General features: G+C 40.4%; 4 protein-coding genes across 5 annotated transcripts in view; 1 reads left to right on the top strand and 3 right to left on the bottom strand.

The window, feature by feature from the left end:
* Window positions 1-2,397, bottom strand: part of nsdhl (NAD(P) dependent 3-beta-hydroxysteroid dehydrogenase NSDHL) — a 6,752-nt gene extending 4,355 nt beyond the window's left edge. Inside the window, exons 1-2 of the mRNA XM_010774640.1 lie at window positions 2,161-2,397; window positions 1,886-2,047 (exon numbers count right to left, since the gene is read on the bottom strand). Coding sequence (XP_010772942.1) covers window positions 1,886-2,047; window positions 2,161-2,181 — 183 coding nt within the window. The 5' untranslated portion in view covers window positions 2,182-2,397. The remainder of the gene's footprint in view (window positions 1-1,885; window positions 2,048-2,160) is intronic.
* A 984-nt stretch (window positions 2,398-3,381) lies between these two features.
* Window positions 3,382-5,684, top strand: cetn2 (centrin, EF-hand protein, 2). Its single transcript, XM_010774630.1, has 5 exons — window positions 3,382-3,705; window positions 3,910-4,074; window positions 4,169-4,297; window positions 4,563-4,700; window positions 4,889-5,684. The coding sequence occupies exons 1-5, from the start codon at window positions 3,703-3,705 to the stop codon at window positions 4,976-4,978; spliced, it is 525 nt and encodes a 174-aa protein (XP_010772932.1). The 5' UTR covers window positions 3,382-3,702; the 3' UTR covers window positions 4,979-5,684.
* A 2,488-nt stretch (window positions 5,685-8,172) lies between these two features.
* On the bottom strand, window positions 8,173-12,477 carry gcna (germ cell nuclear acidic peptidase). 2 transcript variants are annotated; one of them, XM_010774611.1, is made up of 13 exons: window positions 12,388-12,477; window positions 11,931-12,033; window positions 11,181-11,373; window positions 11,012-11,084; window positions 10,829-10,878; window positions 10,620-10,686; window positions 10,436-10,506; window positions 9,926-10,345; window positions 9,661-9,826; window positions 9,435-9,579; window positions 9,196-9,331; window positions 8,842-9,046; window positions 8,173-8,733 (listed from the first exon to the last, which is right to left on the bottom strand). In XM_010774611.1, exons 2-13 carry the CDS (start codon window positions 12,018-12,020, stop codon window positions 8,505-8,507), a joined length of 1,845 nt encoding a protein of 614 aa, XP_010772913.1. In that variant the 5' UTR covers window positions 12,021-12,033; window positions 12,388-12,477; the 3' UTR covers window positions 8,173-8,504. The 2 variants fall into 2 exon arrangements, with proteins under 2 accessions (XP_010772913.1, XP_010772920.1); XM_010774618.1 differs by having other exon boundaries at window positions 11,931-12,028; window positions 12,388-12,472.
* A 901-nt stretch (window positions 12,478-13,378) lies between these two features.
* The window catches only part of LOC104952211 (UDP-N-acetylglucosamine--peptide N-acetylglucosaminyltransferase 110 kDa subunit), a 20,312-nt gene continuing 16,575 nt past the window's right edge, over window positions 13,379-17,115 (bottom strand). The window contains exons 19-21 of the mRNA XM_010778992.1: window positions 15,239-15,510; window positions 14,657-14,780; window positions 13,379-14,570 (exon numbers count right to left, since the gene is read on the bottom strand). Of these exons, the coding sequence (XP_010777294.1) occupies window positions 14,390-14,570; window positions 14,657-14,780; window positions 15,239-15,510 (577 nt within the window). The 3' untranslated portion in view covers window positions 13,379-14,389. The remainder of the gene's footprint in view (window positions 14,571-14,656; window positions 14,781-15,238; window positions 15,511-17,115) is intronic.

Raw genomic sequence — 17,115 nt, 5'->3', positions numbered from 1 at the left:
GCTCCAAATACCAAACAGCTTCTGATAAACCCCTCTGTTTCAGCCCTGTTTCAAAAGTGCGCTGATCTGTTACTTTAGATGAAAATAAGGAGCCACTCCCAATGCCCCTGTTGCCCCTTTCACACCAACGCGGTTCCAGGGCCGNTGCCTGCTCTCCACAATGATCAATAACAGCGAACGGATGGTCAAAGTAAGGTACAAATAAACAGAATCACACTAAGCCTGGTTAGTCTTGCCTGACTTTATAAAGTGTGTGGTTGCGTTCTAGTCAGTTTGCTCAGCGCTACTGCTTGTTACAACTTTTATTTGCGGTACTCGCCATAAACTGTTGCTTAGGTTGATCCCGCCCCTGCCCCCGCCTCCGACGTAAGCGTGACATATGCGGTTCTTGCTTCTAGACCGACAATCTTTTGGAGCTTGGTAAGAACCGGTTTTCGGGGAAAAGAGCCGGCTCCGCTGCGGTGTGAAAATGAAAAAACTGTGCTTATCAGGCTCTAGCTCTGAACCGGCCCTGGAACCGCGTTGGTGTGAAAGGGGCAACAGGGGCATTGGGAGTGGCTCCTTATTTTCATCTAAAGCAGGGGTTCTCAACCTTTTTTGGGCCAGCGCCCCCCTGTCCATTATCCAGGTCTCTTACCGCCCCCCATCAAAAAAAGTAGACTTATTTTCTTCCCTGAATATTAATGTTGACTAATATTCTGTGTTATATCATTTAAAAAGCATGTCACTGAATGCCAAATANCAGCCCATGTATTGATTCCATCGTGTTAAGTATTATTATTTGATGACGCCCTTAGTCTGTGTACTACGGTAGCAGTCGCACTGTTATTCTGTTCTTGATACAAGAACAGAATAACAGTGCGACTGCTACCGTAGTACACAGACTAAGGGCGTCATCAAATAATAATACTTAACACGATGGAATCAATACATGGGCTGCACAGGTTGTCATGTCCGACTATCACAAGTCGAATCATAATGAAAAATAAGCCGGTAAAATGTGCCTTTAGAAAACGGCTTATGCCACAATAGAATAGCAACAAGTTGTCAATATAGTCAGTTTAGCTTCAGTTGCTATGCTAACATCACCCATTTTATACCAAAGAAACTTTCATAACGGCGTTGTGATGCCAAACAGCGGGCAGCACTGCAGCGGTCGGTAAATGCCGCTGAAACACATTAATATACAATGAACCACGGCACTCTGGAGAAAAGTATAAGGGTTGAGAAGTAGTTATTTAATTTAATCTGGCTTTGTATGATTAAAAGCAACACGATCATCGACCCGACGCAGTCCCCCATTGTTGTTGTTGTGAGCGTTGGGGAGAAAATCAGCGACGTAAACGGTGACGTCATGACGCAGCCGCGGCAGCACCAGTCGGGCTCTGGGAGGTGTGAACAAAACGGGGGCTGAAAAGAAAAAACGGTTCCTAAGGGGCATCTGAGAGATATTTGGTTAAAACCATGGTTAAAACTGACGGTGCTCTAGGAGGGGATTCAGGTGATAAGGTGGGCAGGTGTTACCTTGGTTGGTTATTGGCTAATGGTTACACAAGCCAAAAAAACGTTATGACATCATAAAGTGGCCAAAATCTGATCAGCTCATTTTCAGACAGGTTTTTATATGGATCAGGACAAAAAGGGAGGGGGTATTTTTTCCTGAAACTTTCAGAATCTCTTTACACAGAAGTGACACATGTATGTATAAAAGACATGAAAAAGTGTATTTTGTGTATTTTAACAAAGCTAAGACCTATTCCTGCAAGCATGGTTTTTGGTTTTGTGTTTAGTCAGATCAGATCCACATGAAATTATCTTTATACATGCATGGCTCGTGTAAATTGTTGTAATTTAAGTCCGACTCTAGGAGGGTATTGGGTCTCACCTGCTTGTCGCACAGGTCTCCTAGGTGGAAGGCGACCCCAGGCAGCTCGTAGCTCTGACGGATATCAAACACAGAAACAGAGTAGCCTCGATCCAACAGCTTCTCTACCAGGTGTCTGCCCAGGAAACCCGAGCCCCCGATGACTGCACACCGCTTGGTACTCTGCATGACACACAGGTAGCGATAAATGAGACATGTCAGGCCAACAAAAAGCACTATCACCATAAAAAGTTTAATCAAATGTGCACCGTGAAAAGAAAAACATTTGAACTCACCGGTCGAACACGAGTTGTCATACTGAGTGAAAAGTGACCTATTGGTGAGCGAAAGTATAACGTTGTCCTACAGGTGGAATACTAGGTAACGAAACGGTGCTCCTAATATTATTACACACAGGGCATAAATGGGACACTTTTAACATTGAAACATGCAAAGGTACTGTTTAGCTGCAGTTTCTTGCAACTCAACTCGCGGACCAACCATCTGAATGAGCTGAGTGATAAGTGCTCTGTGATTGGTCGAGCCAAAGCTCGGCAGGAAGGTGACGTTTGATTATAACCAATGGTCTACAACATACGTCAAAGAACGCCACAATTTAAACCAACCATTGACCACAGACTCGTTCTATATCCGCCTTCTGGCTCAAAGACCCCGCCCCCCTTGTGACCACCAAGTGAGGGAGTGTTCAAAATTGTCCTTCAAAAACGTTCAATAATAATAAAAATCATTGAGTACGTTTTTTTCTACTACTGGTTAATAGTTTCGTTTTGTCTGTTTTTCTATGTACATTAATAATAAAAATACAAGCATAAAGGAAAACCCATAGATACAGATTTAACTAGTAGTGTCCATATACTTTGCAGAATATCATTTGTTGTCAGATGTATCCTTTACTAACAATAGTCCAAATGAAACATATACAGCTTCGAAAAACGTGTAATATGAGGAAAATACACTAAACTGACTGAGCAAATGATAATTTAAAAAGTATGCTAAAATAAACAGATATAAAAAGGAAACAACTTTGATATAAAACTAGTGAGCACATAGTTATTGAGGTAGTAGGTATACATTATTAAATATAGAAATACATCATTTATTTTGTTATTAATAGCCCACCCTATAATGTAATTTGTCTCTTTATATCTATCATTTTCTCTGTATGGGTAGCTCTGACATGGGGTCTGCTGACACAGAGGGTGAATGTATAGGCTATAATACAAAATGTAATGTGTTTTGTTTGCATGTTAATATAAAACAGATATTTTCCAAATGTCATGCAGTTTCATCGTTTATGTTTCTATGGAAACTCCAGGAAGTCAACAGCTCTGAATGTTCTGATCGTGTCTTGCACCCCGTGATCTTCAGCAGCCAATCATATTTTCGCCCGACTGATGCGTTTGATTTTCACTCCCATTCGTGCCTTTTCGGTATCCTGCATCAGTTTCCCATTGGCCATGAAGGTAATCTCCTCTCTGCTGGCATAAAGGGTGCACAAATTAAACGCATTGGCTCCATGACTACAGCTCCTGAACAACGGAACCTGTGCGTGTTGTTCTTATTATACATCCATGGTATTTTCTGCACATTTTAACAGCCGTTCCTGTGAAATAAATAGAACATTTTTAAGAACAAGACACTACCTTGTCATTCGGAGGGATTTAACGTTTAATGCGAGCAACTGATGTCAAGTACTGCTAACCTGTTTTTATCATCACCTCCTCCCTAAATGATAGGGAGGCTTCATAGCCAAGATAAAAACATAGATCGCCTAAGATCTGCATTTTCCTTTTTGACAAACAAATACATTGCAGCTGATGGTGAGTAAAACATCCTCATTAGAACCACAATCGTTGCTATTGTGTTGCATTTGACTCAGTGATGGATATATGATTTATTTGTGTGTATGTGGAAATGCCCATTTTCATCCAGGAGCCTCTCTGATTCTATTGTTATCATAGGCTCTTGTGTCTGCAATTATTACAATTATTCTGCTTCTTTCTCCCCTCCTGTGTCCCCATCAGGCGACCATTGCCAAGAGACCATCCCTGCAGGGTCCCGTGCCCCCTCCTCGCAAGAAGACCACCCCCAAACCAGAGCTGACAGAGGAGCAGAAGCAGGAGATCAGAGAGGCCTTTGAGCTGTTCGACACCGATGGATGCGGATACATTGATGTCAAGGAGCTCAAGGTAAAAGAGCCCTAACGCTGATAACAGTCACACAACAGGTGGAAGAAGACCGTTTTCTATGGGCTTCACTCTCACACCTCTCTCAATGTGACAGGTTGCAATGAGAGCTCTGGGGTTTGAACCAAAGAAAGAGGAGATCAAGAAGATGATTGGCGACGTGGATAAGGACGGCACAGGGAAAATCTCCTTCGCTGACTTCCTCTTTGTCATGACACAGAAAATGGTACTTATCTATATCATGAAATATACCATATATGCACTCACTTTGTTTTCTCTTGTTTGAAATTGAGTTACTGGTTTGTAGTTTTTAATTGTAGATGCTTAACCTGTTAGTCAGTAGAGCCCCAGTCTTTATTCCACCCCTATCAGCCACTTTTTGACTATACTCGTATTGTATTTATTTTTGTCTGTTCTCCGACCACTACAGTACACACCCTTGCAGAAATGCAGTTTGAACTAAACTTGCTCTCCTTCTTCTCTGATTTAAGGCTGAGAAGGACTCCAAAGAGGAGATCCTGAAAGCGTTCCGTCTGTTTGATGATGACGAGACGGGCAGGATCTCGTTCAAGAATCTGAAGAGAGTAGCCAAAGAGCTGGGAGAGAACCTCACAGATGAAGAGCTGCAGGTAAAGACCATCATGTAGAAAAAAACTAAATTACATTCATATTAGCCCTCAACTCCACTCTCAAAGGTCATGACTGCAGTTTGGCAATATGTAAACACAACATTTGCTTCGAATGCTACCAAAATAGCTTGTTTTAAATTCCTCTAGTCTCCTTTTAATCATTCTTCTCTTATGTTGTGTGTCTGAAGGAAATGATAGAGGAAGCAGACAGAGATGGAGATGGAGAAGTGAACCAGCAGGAGTTCCTGCGCATCATGAAGAAGACCTGTCTGTACTGAAGGTAGAGCATCACATTAGGGACCAGTGATGTTTTCACATTCAATTCTGCTCATATATAACATTTCCATTCTCCTATTATGTCGTGCCATACATTTCCTCTTACACTTATACGGAGACTATCAAAAGGTTTAGCTGTCATCAGCTGCACTGAAAGCAGGTTGTTAAAGACGGGTGGTTTACATGATAATCTACAGTATATTTGTTGAAAACAGTAAGAGAATACTCTCTCTGCATTTTATGAGAAATACGGTGATTATATAAACGATAATATGTAGGTATTTATTGTCAAGAACTTCTCAGTGCCTACGTCAACACAGTGACAAACACAGTACATTCCTATACTTTAATTGAATATACAGCGTGTGCATTACGTTTAATCCATCTGTATATGTTTGGTTTACTCTCTTAACGCCACTGTTTCATGTTTTGTTACCACTGATGATTGGGGAGTGCTCTCACCTCAGTACTTCCTGTGGATTTGTGCCTGTGCCTCCTAAAATGGGGAGTATTCCAATATCTTTAAAATATGATTGTGTATGTATTTTTCTTGTAGAATTAAGTATTTATCCCCCTGTTATGTCAAACTACTCTAATATATATATACAAATAATCTGTATTCTTGAATGTTTTGTAAGATTCATAGTGAATGAGTAGATATACAGCATATAAGTGTTTAAGGTACCGAATAAATATCTTGAAGCAGTTTATCCTGTCATTTATTTCTCATTGTTAATAGCATCATTGTAGCTATCAGTGTTGGAACAGCCTCTTATTTTTCAACTCACATTATTTATTCTACTGCTGTTACTAAACAGATTACAGGGGGATGCTGCTACCTCACTGCAGAAACTATCCAACCTTACTATTTTAAACAGTAAATACAAAGCGTGATGCAATGAAAAAGCTTCTGTGCTTAACTGGAGGGTAAGGTAAAAATGTTTATTATATCTAATTTTGGTTGTTGACTTTGAGCACAGATGATAAAGTCCATAAACAGCTCTCTTCCTTTGAGCATACATCCAGAATTCAGAGCGCAGGGGCTACTAGACAGCTACAAAGAGGACCTCAGTCAGAGCAGTGCTCAGGAAGAGGTCCACCTGTGCAAAGGCAATACATAAAGTAGATGCAGTTCAATATGTCAGGGTTACGTGTGGAGTTTTCAAAAGAGGTGAGCCAGCAGGCAGGCTGTCTGCAGAGTAGAGATTAATTAAGGTCACATACGTCAATCACAGCCCTTTTAAAGGGGGCTCCAGGTCTTGTTTTACTATGCACGATACACAAAAATGATCCTTAATTTAGTTGGAATAATTAACTTGTATTGTCATGGATAGTAATTATGGAACTCCACACAAGAGATACAATCTGTAAATACTATGAAGTACAAATGCCAAAGCTACAATAAGCCCTCAGCAGTTTGAATCTTTGAATGTCACTATGTTTTTAGTGCAATTTCTTTTTTGTGTCACTCCACTGGAGCTCAAACACAGCTGGAGCTTTTTGAGCGCTACAAAGAATACATTTTAAGATACCATTCGATGTGTTCAAGAGAGACTGGCTTTGGTAAAGCTCAAGAAGTGATATTTACACAGATCAATAGATTTTAAACCTGAGTGATGGCTGCAGCTGAATCCTAAAACAAATAAAGCATGTAATATGCCAACCACTTTTCTTGACCTTGATGAAAAACACCATGAGGTCAAGGAAAGATGTGAAAGGAGCTTATATTGAAGCACCTTTTCTTAGCATTTAGAGGCAAGGCAAGTTTATTTATATAGCACCTTTCAACACAAGGCAATTCAAAGTGCCTTCCAAAAATGAAAGACATTAAGAGAATGGCAATTAAAAACAGTCAAAAAACAAAGATGATAAAATAAATACTAAAAGAAAAAATACATGAATAAAAGTTACAGTGCAGCTTAAGATGTGAATAGTTCAATTAAAAGCAGCGGTAAAAAGAAAAGTCTTCAGCCTGGATTCAAAAGTAGTCGGAGTTGCAGCGGGTTTCTGGGAGTTTGTTCCAGATTTTTGGAGCATAATAACTGAATGCTGCTTCTCCATTTAGAGGAATGGATTGGCTTTTATCTTGGCTCATTTCACTCAGTAAGGAACCTCTCTATCCTTAAAGACTATTCGACCGCAACCTATATCCAAAGGAGAAAGAGTCGTCCTTTCCAGGTGATGTTCAATCAAAAGGAGACGTGACCTCTTCTGTAGCACAAGTCATTTTATAGACCAAATATAAATCGAATAAATATAAATCAATGTTTTACAAACCAATAAGCAATGACTGGTGAGCAGCTCAGAAGATCAGACAGTGGGTCACTTGCATACTTTCTCTTGATCTCAGAACAACGGCTTTGATTGTCCAGAGGAGCTGCTGAAATGGTAACAAGGGTGATCTTTTATCTCAAAGGGCATCTTATAAGGATCACAGATTTTGAGTAAGGTTGTGCAGTTCAAAGTAAATCAGTAGTGACCTACTGACCTACCTGTGTGTGAGGAGCAGGAAGCGAGCCTGTCTGAGGAGAGATGGGGAGCGCGGGATGACCAGGAGTAAAGGAACGCAGAGTATGGTGTTCAAGGTGCAGCTCACACACATGCTGACCGTCTTGAATGAATCTGTGTCGGTGCCTTTAGTAAGGTCACATTGCAGTGGAAATCCATGAAATACAGGCCCCTCTGATCTGCCTTCCAGATAGTCCAAAAAGAAAACACAAATAGCTGGAACTCAAAAAGCCACTTGTACCTTTGGGAAAAGGATATGTTAATAGTCACCTCAGATCCAAAGATGCTCTCCTCTCTAGAGTATTATTAACCCAACGTGGTGCACCATGTCAGAAGTCAATTTCATTCTGATGGTTGATTGAGATTACTTCTTTATGTCATGTGCTGGGCTGTCCATTTACTCAGCTTCCCCATGTCAGCGTGTCAGACCCCATACCTAAAACCTCTTCCCTGTGGACAGTGATGTGTCAACAGCTAGGGTTTCTTATCGGGATAACAGTTGCAGGAGTGGTCCCTTTAAGATATGTTATTTAGGAAGTAAATTGACTATGTGCTAGTAATGAACACTATAAAACCAGGGATCTACACATAGGTATTTCAATAATGTATGTTTGTAAAAGGAACTTCTAAAATCTATTACATGCTGATTAATTATAAGAACTCAAATGAAATGTCGGAAAGATGTCAATTGGCCATTTCATGAACGGTAACACATTTCAACTTTATTGATAAAATTAATAAACAGAAAGATGAAACTGGTCAATTATTTAAAAAATGCAATAAAAATTGATTTCACCGTCCTCTAGAAACGCAATTATTTAAGAAACTGATCTTCAGTTTATATCAGTGATAACAGGAGGTATACCTTCCAATGTGATGAATAGAAGATTTCATGAACATTGAGAGAGAAAAAAACACAATATAAATAGTCACAGCTGCTCACTCAGTTGACTGAGGTATTTCATCTTCCGGATGTTGTGAGGCTCATTCTGTAATGACAGTACAACGAGCAGTGAGGTCTTAGCTCTGACTGAGTTTAGTCGAAGCAAAGTCAACACTAAGTTTGCGCATCACTTCGCCATGACTTTGTCCCGTGAGCTCCTGTCGCACGGTCCCAAAGTTCTCTTTGACGAAGTTGGCAAAAGGTGTGGGAGGACGCTGCTTGGCCGACGTCAGTAAGACGAGCTGTCCCGTGCAGAGGGCACACGCAAACTTCTGAGTGTCCAGAGACTTGGAGTGACGTCCGATCCTGTGAAGAATCATCATAAAATAAGAACAGTTGAAAATGCAAGGTGAAAAAATAAAGAACGTCATGACTTTAATGATTTCAATCAGTCTGAAAATAGGTTGTACGTACATATTCTTGCAGCGGGTGCACTGGTAATGGAACTTGTACTTGATGTCATAACTGTGACAGCGAGTGACCATGGGCAGCTCAGGGTGGGCCACTGTGGACTTGCGAGCATACAGCTTCCAGAAGTTTCCATGCCCGTCCCTCACACCGTTAATCAGCCAGGTTGCAGCGTGACACATCTCATGGATCAGCGTGTCCCTGAGGCGATCTAGACGGGTGGAAAGTGAGAATGTGGTCGGGAGATTTGATCAAACTAACATAAATGAAAATGATACTGTGCATGGAAGATGTTTTCACGTATTTACATTAAGACAAAGACACAATTGATTACTTTAAAGTGTTTTACTAAAGCATTACCTGCAGAATCACAGACTTTTTCTGACAGTTCAATGCGGGCGTAGCGGTTCCCTCCACCTCGCTCCTGCCCCGTGATGCAGTAACCGGCAGTTTTACGCAACTTCTTATTCCAAGTCACTGACATATTGACGGGGAGCTAGAAGTCAAGCCAGACAAGTAAAGACAATATCAACCGCATGTTAAAGAAGCAACCTAAACAATGTTAAATAGTATGCAACAACAATGACATTCTTAATCACCTTAGTGTCAAATACACTGGAATTGTACAGCAGGTAAAGTCTACTGGTGAGTTCTTCCTTATTCTGCTTAAAATTGCGGCCATAGCTGGAGCCAGGGTTTGATAAGGTCTGTAGGAAGCACCCTGGGGTCCTACACAGTGCTACCCTAGAAGAGGAAAGGACAGGGTTAACTAAAAGACAAATTAAGGGAGTGACAATCAAGATACAAACTGGTCAACAGACGTACCTGCTGGTGGGTCCGTGTCTAGGCTCAGTCTGACTAACCATGGGCTTCAAAATGGCGGGTTTTCCTGATGTCTTTGTCTGCAGAGGTGTTTCCATTAATGGTTTGGAGACTGGTGTTGAGAATCCCTTTACAGAAGGGGCTGGCACAGGAGGTTCTTTGTTGTTTTCTATATTTAAGAACAAAACAATTGATATCAGCCTCAAAACTACAATCAAAACAAGAGCTAGAGACTGTTCAGATGCAACAATCTGAATACAACCTGTACCATTAGTTCTTCTTGGTGAGAAGGACGTGCCAGGGAACTTGTTTTTCTTTTTCAGTCTCTCCAGTAAGGATATGAACTCCTCTTCAGAACTGGACGAATCATCCATCTTGGGAGGGGCTGAGAGAGTGCGTTTCGTAGAGGCCAGTGATGTTTGAGTTTTGTGGGGAAGAAGAAAAAAAGGAGAATGGATGGGAGGGGGAAGCAGGAATGGGGAACTGTCGTCTTCATCAAACCGCAGAGATTCTTTCTGGTCAGCCTTTGGTGTGGGCTTAGGTTTTGAGTGACGATTCTTCCAAGTGCTCTTGACCACAATATTTTCCTCATCATCATCACTGTCACTCACAAAGACTGGGGAGGCCCACTGAGACAGCGGCCTCCTCGGGGGGTGGAGGACTGCTGGAGTATAGCTCTTCTTAGGCACTGCAAAACAGAGGAAAAAAACATCACATTTTGCATTGCTTTTAAAAAATATATATAACAGTCAGTTGTGAGAAGTTCATTCAAAGTTACCTTTAACAGATGATTTGGGCTGAATAAAGTCATCATCTGATGAGAGGTTATCCACTATGAAGTTTTTGAGGCTTAAAAAGAAACAAAAAGTAAAATAGATTTTTCAAAACAAAGTTTACAGACACCGACAAAGCATTTAAGAGAAAACTATTCATTATTAAGTAAAAATACATGAAACACTCACCTATCTTCACTCCCACTCTCTGCAATTGTCTTTGGCTTGGCTTTTGGGGTTTTCACTCTTTGCAGAACTTCATTATCCAACATTGGGATAAAGGAGAGGAAAATTAAACAGACAATATAATAATGTAACAAACAAATATGGTATAACATTGATGTTAGAATGTGTTTCACTTATTGTCAAGGGTTACAGAAGCAGACAAGACCACTTACATGTTTCGAAACTGCCGTCATCGTCTGAGCTCACTACAAGGACAATTGAACTAAAAACAACAAAGATGATTTAGAACCTGAAACTAAAATGATCAAAACTTTGATGAGACATATGAGATTGAAACAAGAAACAACACAGTGCTGTTGCTTCATGAAACGTTGACAGTGCAAGTATTTCCATACCTGTCTTTCTTTACAGCACTACATACTTTTAGCGAGGAAGGTTTTGCTTGTGGCGTAGCTCTTTCCACAAGAACTAAGGCAAAAAAGGTCAAATAAACGTATTATTGTATTTGCAAACAGAATCATACAAATGATCGATATGCAAATGTGTACAGTTAAACCCACTCACATTGGTCGAAGTCGTCATCACTGGACTCGATCAAATACTTGTTCCTGTAATCGTTGCTCTTAGAGTACTGGTTCTCCTTCTCTGGATCATCTTCACTGTTGCAGAGGGCCAGCTGGACCGGAGAGGCTGTTGGAGCCAGAGATCCAAAACTGCTTGTAGCAGGATGACGAGTCTTGCCAATTGAGCTTATCAGCTGGAAATAACAAAGACAGACGGACTGGCGTTACCATTTAACACTGTACAACAATTCACCTCTGGCCGAAAGAGAACTCTCTGCTCCATAGCTTCTCTTGTAAATTGGAATTAAACTCCCACTATACATTATACATTTATATTCAATTTAATATTGAATAATCAATTTCTTGCACAATAATATCCTGCATTATATTTGTTACTGGAAATTTGTATTTCCACATTTAACTTTTTAATGCTTTTCATTTCATTTCTATTTCAGAAATAGTTTTGACTTTTTATTTTTCTCGTGTCTTAATTTCTCTCATGTACATTGCCTTTGTTTTTTATGCTGCTGCAACCCAAACATTTCCCAAATTTGGATCAATAAAGTACCTATATATCTATCTATCTTAAGATGCACAAAATAGGGCTGATTATTTTTATAATTGATGATGAACGCTTGATTATTAGATACATTTAAGAATATGGAAACAACTAATACATGGCATTTTTGCTTAAAATTACTTGTTTTTATGTCTACTGATCTTTTTGTTACATTTTAAGATAAAGACAAACCTTTTTTTCTGCTGTGTCCAGTCCTCCCTCATCATCCCAGCCCATCTTTTTCGCAACTCTCTCAAACAATGTGCGAGTCTCATTATTCATCGTTTCCTCTGCTCTGTGAAAAAGGTACACAAACCAACACGACATTTAACATTTAAAGTCCAGCCCTAACGCAAAACCTGTATGCTCACAATAGGCTATATGAGATGGTATAATACATGATTTTCATTGAACCAGCTACTTGTTTTAAATAATGCAAGACATTAACAAGAGGTTCCATACATGCGTTTACTGTTGCTAGAAACAATAGTGACCGTTAGCAACGTGCTAGCTAACATACTGTTTGGACTCACGATACATGTCTGAAAGTGGAGCAATATTTCCGTGTTTCCCCTAAGTTAGCTTAAACCTCAGTAGAACATTTATTATAATGGTCATTCAAAATGTATTTGACATAAGGTATGATTACCGAATTCGCTGCTCCTGCTATTGTTGTAAATAAGACGCAGAGTTGGCAGATGAAGCTAAGCGAAGGCAAATTCAAATTGTGTGCCACGAAAGACCGGAAGTAGTCAGCAGCCGTTCAACCAACCGGAGCGCGCTTCATATGGCACGTGACATTCTGTACACAACATTACATGTCATTTGTTAGACGCTTTTATCTAAAGCGACTTACATACATTCAGTACTGTGGACAATCCCCACAGGAGCAATTTGGGGCGAAGTGTCTTGCCCAGGGACACAACGACATGCCGACTGCAGTGGGACCATAGACTGTATATATAAAGAGTGGGGCTCGAACTTGCTACCCCGATTCGAAGTCCAGCACACTAACCGCTGAGCCACAGCCTCCCAACCCACCATCAATCGCTTATCATATGAAAAGGATTTGTTTTATTTATTATTTCAAATACGAGGTACTTGTCCCACATATGGTCACGGTTTATACACTTGCAGTACTTCCATTTAATTCTAAGGTATATCTTGAAACAGAAATTCCAGAAACTCCTAAAATATTTGTAGTGTTTATTGTAATCTGTAAACTCAATAAACGATTAGGTACTTCAACATTTAATGAACAATACACAACCCAAGGAGCTCTGAATATTTAAAAACTGAGCACAATTTGAACACTAGTGTTTTACTCATATCTTTGGTATTGTGGTTTGCTAGATCTAGATAAGTAAAAATATATCAAATAATGCTCCATCTGTAGCCTTTTCTATTCCCCCAACATGGTTAAACATTTTTTTTTAAATCCTTGAAGAACACTTGTTTAGGAACAGGTTTAATAACCAGAGCATATTAGACAACTTTTCTTTAAATATACCAAAGAAAAGGGCAAAAAGTCAATGAATTTGTAATTTAAGAATGCTGCCACTTGTGACACAGTAATAGGAAAGGGTTATTTACTTTTCATTGTTTATTCCAATAAATACAACCGAGTACAACAGACAGTGCAGAGTTTTGCCATCTCTTTATTTTTCGTATTATATTTAGAACCTCGCGGCATCATTGACAGCATACAGTAACGGACAATACAAAAACAAAAACCCCTTAGAAAATACTTACCTATGCCGTTCCTGGTTTGAGTTAAAAAAAATATCAATTTGTGAACAACTCTGAAAAAAACTGACATGTAGGGCCTTTCCAATGAGTTGAAGCGCCTTTGACCATCTTTGTTCAATCTTCTTAAACATATTGTGACATCAAACAGCACAGCCACTGAACATATTCTTTGATTGACTAAATTAATAAAAGTTGGCATTTTGTGTGTGTGTGTGTGTCCCCGGGGGGGGGGTAAAGTGTCTGTCAAGACCATATTCCTTAAAAACTAGCACATATATTCAATGCAGTAATTTAATAACAGCTTTATACAAACTGAAGAGCAGTTGCAATCCAAGTTTTACAATTGCATGTTGAAGCTGATGAAACTTAAGTCAGAGTTACAATTTCCATGGGGCAACATTATCCTTTTAAAACACAACAATCTTAATCCATTTATAAATAGATCAACAAGTAATGACGGCTTCTCTCCACAAGCTGCAGTTAGTCCTGTACTCACACGGACAGAACACAAATCCACTGATCCAACACAAATCCACTGATCCAAGGACTGGAGGGGTAGCAGGGCAGTCACAATCCTCATGCTCATCAAATATACTGTGTTTTAGGACAAGAGTCTCAGAAGAGGTGCCTAAAAGTCTCAGGCTGCATCTGGCTCAGGAAATGCAGATGTGTGATGTAACCACGGATGTGATGGGGAAAAAATGTGTACATCTTTGGGCTCCTTTACAAAGAAGAGTCCCATTAAAAGTGAATGAGAGCAATGGAGACAATCATTGAGGGAGAGGGCAGGAGTGGACACTGACCATTCCAAACAAGGGTGCAGACAATGGTTATTTTTTTAAAAACATGGAGGGCTGGACATGGTAAGGGTACAAGGAAAAATAAATCAGCATGCTTCCAGTTTAGGCATTCTCACTGGTCTCTACTGAATGGATTTTGACCAGGGGTTCTGGCTTTTTGCCATTGCTATGGTGCTCCCACATCTGCAGATAAAGCTTCTCCAGGTCCATTGTGTACTGCTTGGTGTTGAAAAGAGGGCTGCAGATCCGCTGCTTCCAGACACGAGCTCTGACCATCTTCAAGCTGAAAGAGGAAACGATTACTTGTCAGTTTTCAGATTATTAAAAATAATGTGTTTTTTTTAAAGAACAGATTGAACTGCTACTTACTATTCCATGTCAGAGCCGAGTTTCACTGCTATGTCCTCATACTCCTGGCGACTGTGGGCTATGAGCTCAGGGCAGCCCAGGCAGCTGAGCTGTGAGGCAGCCACACGGGAGGCAAGGGTCTCACCTACACAAAGAAGGTTTACAATTAAAATCAGCCTGCACTTAAAATGTGTTTTCCAATAAGCAGTTATTTGACTATAAGGAATGTTCACGATTCCTCTGCAAGTTGTTTCTGTAAAAGCTATAAAATGTCAGAAAATGGCAAAAAACATTGATACGTTTTTCATAAAGGCCAAGATGATTTACATAATCTTTTTTGGGAAAACAGGAAATATTCACATTTAATAAGCTGGAATCAAGTGTTTGACTTTTTTCTTAAAAAAGGACTTCTTTGAAAACACAGGGCAATCAATTTAATAGCTGGCAAATATCAAAAAATCTTTGCAGGACTACTAGCTAAATATACAAAAAAAATGGTTCATATTCAATTATTCAATACATATTAATAATAATTAATAATAATTATAATTAACAGCCAATGGTTGCAGTCGTTTGAGGCCATTGGTGCCCTCTATTCCTCACCTGGCATGGTGACCATGGGCGTTCCAGCCCAGAGAACGTCCATGCCTGTGGTGTGACCGTTGCACAGAGGAGTGTCCAGGCACACATCAGCCAGCTGGCCCCTTCTCACATGTTCCTCTTTGGGGGCCACAGGAGAGAAGATGATGCGAGAGGCAGGCAGACCCATGTTCTGGGCGTACTGCTGGATGTTGGGCTCGCCGACAGCAGGGAAGCGAAGAAGCCACAGCACACTGTTGCTCACACGCTTCAGGATCTGCAAGGAGTGAGGAGTTTAAAAGCAGATCTTAAACACTTCAAGATCTTTAAAGGAACACTTTAAAGCAGTTGCTATAACCAAGTATATCCAGTGATGCAAACACAGGTATGGTGAAAAAAGAGAGAACTATTCGAAGCAGAAAAAAAACAGCGTAATATAACATCTGACAAAGGCCTGTGTTATAATGCTTCAATTAACTGACTATTCTTTATAATATACTCAGATCAATAGGAAACAGAGTTAAAAGGTCCCATGTCATGCTTTTCCGGTTATTACCCGTCCCCTTGTGTGTTATGAAGGCTTTTATGTATGTAAACGGTCTGCAGAGTCAAAACCCTCAAAGTATACCCTGTAGCGAGTAAAACTCTAACAGCGTCCCCAAAACGCCTCGTTGGAGATACGTCACTGTCCATTGATTCTTCCGGGTAACTCATGATGTCATGCGTTACCCGGAACCAAATGGACCAATCCGTGGAGCCGTTGCGTTACGTCTGCGGAGCCGTTACGTTAAGCCCCCGCTGATTGGTCCAGATTGACCAATCCACGGACTACCTCACACACACACTCAGTGCAGGCAGCTCTGCTGATCTCTCCTCCCTGGCTGCAGGCTGATAACAGACAGTTGGGATCGCGGCGAAATTCTCTCTGCAGACCCATTCTCACAGCGTTTATCAACCTTTTTCTTACTCAATATCAAGCCACACTTATTGTTTTTACTTCGGCTGTGACTTTGTGTGTGCTCAGGGTGAGTTTGGCTGTGTTTTGCTGTGTATCGCTAAACAAGGAAACCACACCTCCACGGAGCTTAGCGCGATTCAAAATGTCCCAACCAATCAGAGCACACTGTGCTCACAGGGAGGGTGAGGGCTGGAGCTACTGGAGCTACAACGAGCCGCTTAAAGGCAGAGAGTGAAATTCAGTGAATACACGTAGTTTACAGAGATGCTGTATGAGAAACCAATGTGATTTTGGAAAATTGCACAATATAAATCTATTCTAGTAGACCTCAACAATGGAATTATGATCAGTGGAAATGGCCATGACATGGGACCTTTAAAGCCTAGTTAAAGGGACAGGCAAAACCTTTAATAAGCAGGTTTTCCGAGTAGCATGAAGCTGCAGCGTCGGAGATCGCACTCCTGGGACCCTAGTTTTTCGTGAAACTGCCACCTAGCGAGCAGGAGACATGAATATGAACGACAAAGCACAGAGTGTGAGTAATGGGAAGTGCTTTTAAAGTTTTATTTGTTTAACATTAATAACAATTCCGGTGTCTTGACCTAACGTTAACTATGATAGTCTTAAGGCAATACAAACAAACATCTGTTAGCTTATGATAGCTTCTTGCCGTATTAAAGGAACTAAAAACAATTATTCGGCAAAATAAACTGTTAGCATATTTGATTATTTGTTTAATGAAACTGTAGCGTGATTGTGGCAAGCCCAACTAGGTGTCCTACATTAATTGTTGATTTAATCACTAATTACAGTAAGAGTGTGAGTAATCGTGTTGTTTGTTTAAAGTTAACAACTATTCTGGTGTATTGAATTGGACAGCAATACAAGCAACACGTGCTAAATGTGAGTCTTACACAGGAGAACGAGTGATGCGTTGCGTGTG

This window comes from Notothenia coriiceps, unplaced genomic scaffold (assembly GCF_000735185.1).
Source record: "Notothenia coriiceps isolate Sejong01 unplaced genomic scaffold, NC01 NC01_scaffold00000339, whole genome shotgun sequence".
In the NCBI taxonomy this organism is placed as follows: Eukaryota; Metazoa; Chordata; class Actinopteri; order Perciformes; family Nototheniidae; genus Notothenia; species Notothenia coriiceps.
Note: the sequence above shows the minus strand (reverse complement) of the source record. Positions and strands in the feature narration are given on the sequence as shown.